Source organism: Clinocottus analis, unplaced genomic scaffold (assembly GCF_023055335.1).
Source record: "Clinocottus analis isolate CAN_PGR_092001 unplaced genomic scaffold, fCliAna1.0.p SCAF_21, whole genome shotgun sequence".
NCBI lineage: Eukaryota > Metazoa > Chordata > Actinopteri > Perciformes > Cottidae > Clinocottus > Clinocottus analis.
The window spans coordinates 8752038-8764063 of record NW_027175943.1 but is presented as its reverse complement, the minus strand read 5'-3'; the positions used below and the strand labels follow the sequence as shown (position 1 = coordinate 8764063).

The 12026-nt window shown below is 44.0% G+C and overlaps 1 protein-coding gene across 1 annotated transcript in view; it reads left to right on the top strand.

Annotated features, from left to right (window-relative positions):
* adamtsl3 (ADAMTS-like 3) overlaps window positions 1-11746 on the top strand; it is an 84270-nt gene extending 72524 nt beyond the window's left edge. Inside the window, exons 16-27 of the mRNA XM_068588237.1 lie at window positions 75-403; window positions 1802-1931; window positions 4165-4375; window positions 4468-4647; window positions 4760-4913; window positions 5018-6017; window positions 6131-6255; window positions 7910-8030; window positions 8242-8446; window positions 8870-8979; window positions 9071-9291; window positions 9913-11746. Of these exons, the coding sequence (XP_068444338.1) occupies window positions 75-403; window positions 1802-1931; window positions 4165-4375; window positions 4468-4647; window positions 4760-4913; window positions 5018-6017; window positions 6131-6255; window positions 7910-8030; window positions 8242-8446; window positions 8870-8979; window positions 9071-9291; window positions 9913-10019 (2893 nt within the window). The 3' untranslated portion in view covers window positions 10020-11746. The remainder of the gene's footprint in view (window positions 1-74; window positions 404-1801; window positions 1932-4164; window positions 4376-4467; window positions 4648-4759; window positions 4914-5017; window positions 6018-6130; window positions 6256-7909; window positions 8031-8241; window positions 8447-8869; window positions 8980-9070; window positions 9292-9912) is intronic.
* The last annotated feature ends 280 nt before the right edge of the window (window positions 11747-12026 follow it).

The window sequence follows — 12026 nt, the reverse complement described above, 5'->3', positions numbered from 1 at the left end:
TGTGAAGTAAACTAACACAATAAACAGCATATTGTTTATAAACTGTGTCGCGTACTGTTGCCTCTCTTCTCCAGCTTCATCCCTGGTCCTTGGCAGCCTTGCAGCAGGACTTGCGGCGCTGGGACCCGGCGCCGGCCGGTCAAGTGCCAGGTCTTGCTCTCCTTCTCACAAACTGTTGCTGAGCTGCCGGATGACGAGTGCGAGGGGGTGAAACCTGCCACGAGTCAGCCCTGCTACCGCACTCCCTGCTCTGGTGTTTTGGGCCAAGGAAAAGAAAGTGAAAACGAGGAGGAGGAGGAAGAGGAGGAGGCGGAGGAGGAGGAGGGGGAGACACCCGAAAGAGAGGAACTGCACGACTGGGAGTACGAGGGGTTTACGGAGTGCTCGGAGAGTTGTGGTGGAGGTATGGATCATTATTGCTCTTTTTAATATGCAAGAGTAAAGAAATAGAACAGGACAGGAATGTAAAGTTGAAAAGTGAACACTAGCAGCTCTGAGGCTGTACGAAGGCACATGTGCTCATGGGACTCAACACAGAGGACAGCTGAGGCCGGTGGGAGTGTCTCTGGTAGTGCAGATATTTAGTCCAAAGTGTTGGCCAAATTAAATTTGACCTGTTTTTGCTAAAAGATGGAAAGTCAAGCGGATAACACATTTATCCTGCGAGGGACATGAACGTGAATGCCAAATTTCAGAACAATATTAGAAAACACCCAATATTTATTGAGAGATTTCACTCAAAACACGCAAATGTCAAGGGTGGCGCTGTAGAGAAAAAGTCACCGAAGTCAGTGGGGTACAACCACAGGGGACCATGAAAGTCTATCTTCCAATAAACCCACCACAGAATAGTTTTTATTGTATAAATACAGCAAATACATGATATTGCTTACAGACACTGTAAATCCTGAAGGCAAACCACACTCCGTCAGTGTCACTGGATTTGTCCCGGTTGCTGTATGAAACCGAAATGTCACAGCGGTAACTGTTGACCTTAAGTCAGTGGCGGATTAAGCCATGTCAGTATGTGCTTTGAAGTGGAACTAACATAATATCATATGATGGATGGTGTAACCCTGAAGGTCATACGTCACCGACTCTCCCAGCGGCAATGTGCACGGTGCCAGACAGAGATAGCTTTCCTAAACATGCAGCCAGCATTCATTGAGACCCACTTTAATCTCCCCACCTCCACATCCAAGCCTGTATGCCTGAATCCTGTGTGTGTGTGTGTGTTAAGTGTAACCTAATTTCTGCACGTAGGCTTTTGTGAATACGTGCGCTCACCCAAACCCAACAAACTCCCAATCGGGATGATTGCAGAGTGGTATCAGATGTCCCATACACACCCCGAGGGCTGCGCTCCTGTGGACCATCACACCACTGTGGCGTTTGAAGTGCCTGCTTCGCTGTTATTGTCCCCAACGTTCCTGACATCACACCCTTAACGTCTGTCCACAGTTCAGGCCAGAACTTAAGCGGCCGGCTGTACTGTTTGAAATACTCGTTATGGTGCAATCCCTGCATGCTTTTACATAGGGCCCTGATATCTGAGTGGCTTTTTTTTTCTGTGTCTGCTTGTAATAGCCAGTGATCCATTGTGTGTGAGGGTGATATAACATGGAAGAGATGCTTAACAAGAACATTATGTGTTTGCATTCTTGGCATTCTTTCTCAGAAGATTTGGTACAACGAGTATATTAAAAGATAAAAGCACTTATGATTAAACCCTGCATATTAGGCGGGTCTTTCATTGTTCTCTCAACATGCCTTGTGATTGCTTGGTGCTGCCTAATCCCAGGTGTGCAGGAGGCTGTGGTCATCTGCCTGAACAAGCAGACCAGGGAGGCAGCAGACCAGAGCCTGTGTGTGAGCTCCCGCCGGCCACCGCAACTCCTGCAGGACTGCAAAACTCAGCCCTGCCCACCCAGGTACAGTACAACACAGCCGTACTGTACATCATTATCATTCAGGCATTGTTTCAAATAGTTTGCGCATGAACATTACAATAGACTTGATGGATGGATGCAGTAAAAATGAGGAGGAATTCTATTTTGGAAAAGAAAATGGGTTTGGCTGCATTCAAGAAGAAAATATTAATTAAAAACAGGACTGGAATCTGGCTCTGCTATTGATTAGTTTGCCAAGACTGTAACCCAGAAAACTATGCAATAAAAGGAGCTGGGACATTAATGTACCATTTTCCAGAGCTCTGATGCATCCCTGGGTTCTGCACCTGGAACTGCTTAACTTTCAGTCTATCAAAAAACACACATAGTTGAATCAATTAATCTCTACTAATCACTGGTTGTGTTCAAAACGATACAAATCCTTCTAATCCACGACATTATCCATCTCAGTTTAAATCACTTGGGTCCAAGTAACACTGAAGCGGAAGGACAGCGATGGATGGTTGTATCATTGAGAGCAGGAAATGAAGCCTGAGGCGCAGCTTGTGGAACCTGGTCATGATCAGGCACAAGATATGGCTGACAGGTGAAATTGTCCTTGGAGAATTTTTTTTTCACAAGTTGTTTTAAATGTACGATGTCACTGCAGCTGTAGAAAAAGTTTCAAAAGCTACTCCAAGAAATAGCCTCTACTTTATGTGCAATAAATTACCTTTCGTGACTGAATCTATTCACCAAACGCAACGTCAATCTGCCAATTGCTTTATGACATATTTTGTGTACAAAGTTGACACATAGCCTAAGATGATGCATGAAGAAAGATCATGAAGTGTCGTCTGGGGACCACGTACTGTGCGTTTTGCCTTGCTAAATTTCAATTTGAAAGTATTTAAATGCAACTATGATGTTAGTGCTTAATAAGTCGGTTGCCGTCAAAGCCTGATGATTTAAGAACGAACGTAGATGTGACTTAAACCATTCAAGTTGTAGTCCAAGTGTTGCAGTTTCTTAGTTTATCCAACTATCATCCAGTGGGCATCCATTTGGAATACAGTGGATAAACAATGAGCACAGAAAATTCCCTAAAACGAAATGCCTGAAAGGTCAAACAGCATAAAGGCTTGATGTTTGACATAACTAAGCCGTGGCTAAACGGTGAGTGGATTTTGCGGTAGGCCACACGTTTAAAGTTAACACCGTGTGCGCAGTGGCGCTGTTCCACCACTCGCTCTTGTCAGAAGACCCGGAGGCTTGCAGCCTGCCCTTGTCTGTTTTTCCAGGCCTTGAGTCTTGTTTTCAGGCACAACAAACGCCGTAGTGGACTTGTTTCCTTTGGCCCTTTACTCCCTCCCTGAGGCCTCCTCACCCTCCCATATTAAGCTACACTCTTTGGATACTGTTCCCTCAGAAGGGAAACGGCCATATGATTTGGCTTTGAGAAGAGTATCGGTCCAGAAACAAGCTTCATTTCCAATTCGCCTCACTCCCTGGACCCTTGAGTAAATATGAATAACTTTTAAAGAATCACCTAATTTGTCAAGCGAGAAGTAAAATCGCTGCCATTTTTCTCAAACCCAAAGCTTTCAGATGCCTTTAAAGGCATAGTAAGGAGTTGGACACACTACCCATCATTTTCAAGATTATAACAAAAGTGCTCTGAAAACTTTGAAGCTGGATTCATTGCCCTGTGCGAAATTGTGTTGGACAACAAAATGAATACTGGTACACGGGGGGTCATTTGAAAAATGCTTGTGATGAAGTTACGCCGTAGGGATGTCTCCAATATCCCTCCATTCAGTGGGAGCTTGAATGTTCCTGTGCCAGGGTCTTATCCTCTGAATCAGCCTTTTCGTTTTCACTCGTATTCACTTTCATGAATTTAACTTTCATGAATTTACACATTCATAAGTCCGCAAGAGTGTCCTCTCGTGGGATCAAGTGAAAACACCAAACACTCTGACTGAACTCCTCCTGACTGCACTCCTTTACAGATTGGATAATGGGGCTACATATGCACACAAACGATAATGTATGCTGATTAATCAGGAGCCGCAAAGGTTAGAGTTTGAGTTGACAAAAAAAAATGAAAAAAGCTACGTTCTTATCCTTTCTGCTAAAACTTACATGCGTGAAGTTAACAAGCAAAAACAGGTGAAAATCTCAACAGACAAAGTAACCTGATAGCCAGCTGGTTTAAGTCACAGATGGTTGACCATGACACACGGTAATTTGATGATAAATATTTTACTCACAGGTGGGACACGGGGGAGTGGAGTTCATGCTCTGCCACCTGTGGAGTGGGTCTGATGACGCGCACTGTGGCGTGCACTCACCGGCCTTCTCGGGACAGCAACCGCACTGAGGTTTTGAGGGATGAAGACTGTCAGAAACCCAAGCCCAGCCCGATCCAAGCCTGCAACCGCTTTGACTGCCCTCCTATGTGGGACACACGTGACTGGGGACAGGTAAAGGATCTCGCTCAGGAAGTTCACCAGCATAAACGCTTGGCCCAGCACATACTGCTAATGTAACCCCTGGCGCCGCTGTGTTTTTGTAGTGCTCCCAGAGCTGTGGCGGTGGATTTCAAAGGAGGCAGGTCCTGTGCAAACAGCGGTTGGCAGATGGCAGCATCCTGGAGCTGCCTGACACCTTTTGCCCTTCCAAGAGTCCCGCAAACCAGCAGCCCTGTGCCAAGCGAGAGTGTCCTCCTCAATGGGTAACAACTGACTGGACCCAGGTAGGCTTTCCCCCAGGGCACCATCCTACCTTCAAGTTTTGAAAATCATAATGCCATATGTACGAAAGGGTCTGCTCGTGTTCATGTCTTATAATGTCATACATTTCCCCAGTGTTCAGTGACTTGTGGAAATGGAATTCAGAGACTACAGGCGGTCTGCAGAAAACAAAGGGAAGATAGGAGACATTGGACCGGAGACTCTAAGAATTGCTCCCTGATCGCCCGGCCCACCAGAATCCGGCCATGCTCCCTCAGGCTCTGTGAGAGTAAGGGACCCTCTTTATTTCATCCATTTTCACTGATTAATTGTTTGAAGCTAAATGCACAGAAATGTGGATAACACAGACAATAATTCTATCATTCATCACAGACTCTGTCAAGCCCAATCCCACCATACTGGCTCAGAGAAAGGTGTATATCCAGTGGAGGAAGGGCAAAAAGCTACAGTTGGTGGTTGGAGGCTATGCCTACCTGCTCCCCTGGACAACTGTGGTCCTCCGCTGCCCAACCCGCCACTTCCGTAAGGGCCACATCCGATGGTTGAAGGAAGGAAAGCCATTGGTCGGCCTCCCGCACCTCTCCATAACATCACCAGGCTATGTGAAGATTCAGCAGCTTCGTGCGTCTGATGCCGGGATATACACATGTATCGCAGGTCAGGCACAGGAACATTTTGTCCTCCAGATCATTGGCAGCAAGCAGAAACTCTCCGCCCCAGAGTCATGGCTTCTCGCAGGTGGCCAACAAAATCTTGGGCAGCCAGATGCGGCCTCAACTGGGGTAAGATCTCAGGAGCTACCCATCTCTCTCAACCAGTATGACAACATAGTTAAGCATTTGCTGGAACTCAAAGGCTCCCTCCAAAGTGAAAAAGACACTGCTGATAAAATACACTCCAGTGAAAAGAACAGGTCTACCCCAGAGGACGACAGAGCAAGCTCAGAACTGTTCGTACTTATCGCCGATACCCGCAGGCTGGACGAGATCATGCCAAGCCTCCCTGAAGGCCTCGGAGGGCCATCGGGGGAACGACTCATGGTACAGTTGCTCAGTGAGCTCACGATGACACAAGGTGAAACCAATGAGTCCACTCTTCATCCCCCAGAAAGTGCGGAATCCTCCACGCAAGGGCCCCTCCTATACAAACCAAACATCAAAGCACACGCGTCAAGGCCGAGAGGCCCGGTAATAATCCAACGCCCCAGAAAGGTTGGGGTGGTACCGTCGTCTGAAATGATAGTTCCTGTGGGGGTCCCAGTTTTGCTGCAGAAACCCATCACTAGTTTGGAGCTGAGGTGCGAGGCATTGGGGAACCCTGAGCCAACCTTGACATGGACAAAGAATGGAAAAGAGCTGCATTACAACAGCAGGTAAGGACTACCCTGTAATGTAATCTTCTGTGCAAACGGCATCCTCAAAACTGCAGGTGTTGCTGTTTTAAACGGTAGCTGATTCGGTGGTTGCATTGTCTTTGTGTTGGCAGATTAGGGTTGTTCACCGGATCACTTAGGATCCAGTCTCCAAGCAAAGTGGATGAGGGTCTGTACACATGCACCGCCAGGAACCGTTTTGGATCTACATCTCTTTCATCTTGGCTACAGGTTACAGGTAAAATCCAAAAAGGCAGCGTCTTGCTGCCAGAATGTTCGAATAAACGTTAAGTTGTGTGAATAATGATCGTCCAAACACTCAGAACTTTATTTTAAGTTCTAGTCCCAAGGTTTTGAAACTATAATATAAATGAAGCACAAGACATCTAGAACTTTCCCTTCGGTTTCAAAAGTAGTGAAATAGCATCTTTGATCTAAATATTGTTGTCATTTAAAGTAAAACATAAGTTAATTTGCTTTCTCGTTGAGAGCTAAAGGAAAAAAAATAGATAGATCTCTCGTCTGTACAGTGCGACGTTACAAAGAATAGAGTCAGTATTGACCTTATGTCAAATTGAGTAATTCCTAATATAGTCTCATGTGGTCCAGTTTACACTAATGTGTGTTGTTCCTTTGTGGTCCAGGCTTTAGGATTCTGGGAAACAGTTATTTTCAAGTGAGAAGCGCACACACAGGCCTAGCCATAGACACAGATGTACAGTAAGCCTTTACACACCCTGGTGGCTCATTGGCTGAGTCATTCATGGGGAATATCTGGAGCGTGCCACAACTCGGGTCGTGTCCGAGGGCCGCTGTCATTCCTCTCCTCGGAGCACGATCAGTCGTGACCTCGCTGCCTTCTCATCAAAGCACCGCCCTTGCCGGGTTTCCTGATGCTCCGGCACTTTTTCTCCCCATACGACAACAATTAGAGGTTCCAGGCAATGTTTCAAAGAAGATCAAGTGGGTGCACCCAATTCGCCTAATCTATACGGAGGATAAAGGGGCTTAAAGGTTCTGAAAAATGTCCAGACTGCATTTTGTCATATTTTTTATTCAACTCAGTTTAAGATCGTGTCTAATGGCTGCACTTCAGAAATCTTAATGCAACCCCAGATACCGCGAATGCCTTTCCAGGGAAATTTAACTCGAAAATATAATTCTTTCACAGGTTTTTGGAAAGTGCAGAATTATTTCCAAACTCGGGAGAGTGCCCTCAGTAGAATACAAATGACAAAAACAGGGATTTATGCATCTCGTATCGTGCAAAAACTTTTGTGGATCATAACATATCAGACATTAAATTAATCTGCAGATGCTCTAGTCAGCCTTATGATTTTGTGAGGCTGTTAGTGGACTTCCTGTCGGACCCTTCTAGGGGCCTCCAAAGGGAAGCACCCACAGAAGGATAGGATGTACATTTTAATGTTAATTGTCAATCTAAAATACTCTGCTTTATAGTCTATTTGACTCTACCATAGTTTACTAAATGAACATTATGGGTTATTGAAGAAGACTTAAAACAATTGAGACCAAAAACTCAACTTTACAAGATTCACGCCTGAGAATAATGACCCTCTTAATGATGGGCTCGGTGGGATGTTTCTTAACTAAAGCACCTTTAACTCCTCTTTTTATCTGAAGTGTCGAAACCATGAATTATGCCTATATAAATGACGACAAATTAGGTATGTTAGTGACTAACAGGCAATGCGAAAGCCTCTTCAGCTACAGATAACATGGCGTGTACATGTTGTTGAGGGTTGGAAACCTCATAACTGAACTGGGAAGATCAGCAAGACGTTACATTTCCTGCATTAGGGTTTACTTTATAATCCTCACACAATACCCAAGACCACAATTGTATACTTTTTAATTTAAATTGTTTTCAGGTGGCAAAGGAAGAAACTGTGTCCAGGGTAACGGTGTGGGAGCAAATGGCCCGGTTTGTTCTGAGAGGCACAACAGCAGCCAGTCAGTCGAGATGTGCCATGGACAAGCCTGCCCCCTCAGGTATCTTGCTACTACTACATGTTTGTCATGTTAAATAGGATCCAACATTCTACATTGGATTCATTCAAATGTTCCATTATCTGAAAGTGCTGCGTCATTTCTGCTTCAACTTTTGAATGGAAATGATCCCAGGACTTCTCAACACGGAGACAGGTTCCTGCTGAGTACTTTATAAATGATTGTCCCCCTTTTCCTCTTTGGTTTTGATTAGGTGGCGAATGGATCCTTGGTCTTTATGCTCCTCCAGCTGTGGAGGTGGGTCCCAGACCAGGAGGGTCCGCTGCATGAAGGGTCCTGAGGGCAGATCAAGAGAGGTGGAGAGCAGGAACTGCCTCGGCACGGGGAGAAGACCCTCTGACACCCGGCTATGCAGCCTACTGCCCTGTGCCAGATGGGCCACTGCCCACTGGGGAGCAGTGAGTCGACTTACATTGACCCCGAACACATCTCGACAGTCTCGAGTCGAGGCTGCAAAACACAATCCACCTCACAAACTGTGTGTCGGTTTAGTGGAAGGTTGTTGTCGCTCACAGAATAACTGGGGGAGGCACCCTGATAATGATTCCTTATCCGTTAGAAACTACACATTTCCTTTCGTTAGGGAAGTTACATTTTGTTCTGTGTAAACTCTTTCCAAAGTGTATTTTGATAATTTCCCACTCTTGCATAATATTTTTGATTCCATATAAAAGATGTATTAAATATTGTTACTATGCAACATGGTTGAGGTTTCAAACTCTCAGGCTTGAAGAAGCCAAAACCACAAGAGTATACAGTAGTTACTACCAGTAAGGTATTTTCAAAATAAAAGCTGAATTTTCTTGTAATTACTCTTTTAGTGTCACGGTCAATGCGTGGGTCCCAGTCAGGCCACACAGCAACGACATGTTTACTGTCAAGACACAAATGCCACCAAAGTCCCCTCCAGGATGTGCAGTGGACTCCAGAGGTAAATATGGATAGCATAAAATGTACCGCAAATCAACATGCGATATGTGATGTTGTCAGACGTACTCTGGTGTTTGTGTTTGTGTTTATAGGCCCAGTTCCCTGAAGAACTGCTCCACGGAGGCCTGTGCCCTTCACTGGCACATCAGGCCGTGGACGCAGTGCACTGCCACCTGCGGGCGCCACGGTTTCCAGTCACGCCTGGTGACCTGCGCGCACCGGCGCACCGGAAAGGCCGCGCGTGAACATCAATGCATGTGGAGGCCTCGGCCTCCCAGCTGGCAGCGATGCAATGTTTTGTCCTGTGGCAGAGGTGAGATGAGAAGAAGCGCTGATGGCAAAATGGAGACGAGTGGTTTCCTAATTGGACTAACATCTATGTTATAAAATGATCCTGAATTTATTTCTGTTGTATGGCATATTCAAGATGGTTCAACTGCAAATGTTGATGGTTAAGGATGGCTTCCGTTCTGCTCCTCAATGAACCAACGGACAAATAACTAGAATTGGAGGGGGAAAAAGAAGATGTAAAAATTATAAACATTGTCAGGATTACATTTCCTGAATCATCATGCACACAGTTTCAGTTTCATGTGCTGAAGTTTAGGAGCATCACTTTCAAACATATTAGCCGGCACCGTAATACAAAACAAGTGAAAGGAATTTGGCTTACGGTTATCAAATAATCAAAAAATCTTCACGCTGACATTCCTTATTAAAGTAGTTTACAGGTGAGATATTATTTCTGTGAGGAATTGTTGATGTATTTTCACATTTGTCAAATTCGACCAACCTTAACTGTATTTAAATGATGGAAGATTTCAGAAGTTAGCATCTTGAATCCGCTTCATATAAAAGTGCATGGCTCGATACTTGACGGGGTTTCTATCTGTGAGTCTGTGTCGTAAACTATAACGTCTGTGTGCTCCAGCAGGAGAGTGTCGAGACAGCACGCGGTACTGCGAGAAGGTTCGACAGCTGGAGCTTTGTCCGCTGCCGCAGTTTAAGAGCCGCTGCTGCCATTCCTGCCGAAACACCTGAGGCGGGGAAATGAGACGAGAGCCATGGACGACCTGGATAGGTCGAGGGAGACGCTCAGACCGCCAACAGAGACTTGAAACCTCTAATGCCCCCATGCTTTCACCCATAACTATCGTCAATGATCAGTCTTGGATGGGGACTCCTGAGTGAAGGAATGTGTGAATGGTCATACCCAGAATGGTTGTGATCTACTTTCCTCCCAGATATCATTTGTGGGTTTAAATTTGAAAGTTTCGAGGAGAGTGACCGAGCAGTTCTTGAAAGCTTCCGTTTTACTTCTTTGGAAAAAAAAAATTGTCATGAAGCTTTCCTAAATTAGGCAAATGTAACGTAAGATAGAATTCCATTATGACTGATGGCGACTCATGGTGACTGCGTGGTTCCATAAAGGGGAAGTCATAAAGGACAACCATAGCCACATGTCAGATATCTGGTGAAGTTTTAGTTTTCTTTTCTAAAAAAAATGGAACCACCGTGTTTCTATTCTAGCACCATCACTTCATCTCCTAAATAGGATGCATATTGTCATGCAATCTAGCTAACAGTACACAAATATGCGATTAAAATACTTTTTTTTTTTCCAATGATTGACTTCATACCCAGGGATTCTGGGTAGAGCCCTGAGCTCATTATAACCACTGGATAGTTGTGTGTTTCTTCCTTATTGTGATGGTCTCCATAACAGTGTTGGTAAATAGTTCTGATGCTAAATGAGCATATAGAGTTATGGGTACAAGCTTATTTAAATACAGCACAATGCTGCATATAAATTGGAAATTGCTAACATGGCAAAAAGCCTAATATTTGCTAAATGATCATTTAACACGTAACGACTGGTGAAGTCATTTCAAAGAGGAAAGGAATTAGGATTGCAGACGCAGTAACTGCATTTTTGGTGGAATAAAAAGTAGGACATGATAAAGATTATCTTGCATGGGTTGCACTATTGAGGTTTATGACAGTAGCAAGTCAATTTTTGGAAAAAAGACTCTTATTTTGCACTCAACTCATCCAAGTCTTTGTTAAGAACATGGCTTGTAGAGTTTTAGTTTTTCCAGTTTGTAAAGTTTCATTGTTTATATATATATATATTTGTTTTGTGATTTTATTATTTCTTGGAAATATATTTGCTCAAATGTCCCTTTAACCACTTTTGTGAGGTTTAAACGCGAGCAGAGCGTACCTGTTCATCCTCTCCACCAAATGATATTTTAGCTTTAGTGTGACATATTAGGAAAACAGTCCTTGTGTAACTCTTCTCAGATTTCAGTGCCAGGGGAACTTAAATATGTAAATATGAACTCTGCTACATTTGGATATTGGTTAAAATAGGAAACGTTTTAAAGATCATCTTTATTGTACCATACTTGTTCCAGATTATGTTCAATATGAGTTCCACAATGCTTCATCATCAAGTGCAACACATACCATAGCAGATAACGTGGCCTTTCTAGGTGTGATTATTTGACTTCATCAAAGGAAAACACAATTAACATATTACCTATGCTCTTAAGTTATGTAGATATTTGTTTTGTCCCTTCAACTATTTATTTTATGTGTGTTCTTGTGCATAGTTTTGTAAATAATTACAGGGGTGGGTTTTAAGTATTCATTTCCCTAAAGGTTTTTTGGTATTTGACGTGCATGCAATGGGGACCCTCTGCTGGTAAACTGATGTGTTGCTTTCCGCTCATGCCTGGTGTATTATTAAATAAAATACATTCCTTTTATAATCTGTTGTGGTTCTGACTGCAGTATCTTGTTCAAGCGTATGAGATGTATTAAAGTTGATCGACAGGACAACTAAATTCCTGTCAAACCGGTACACTACTCCATTCATTTCAACTCACTCACAACACTTTGTGACACACATACAATCCTGTGATGGGAGGTTCTACTATTAACAGGAAGAACAGGACATGCACGTCTGTTGCGTTATTACAACACGGCTCTTTCATCGACACAATGTTGTCACAGGAAGAAAGCTTTCCTCTTTCTGTATTTATG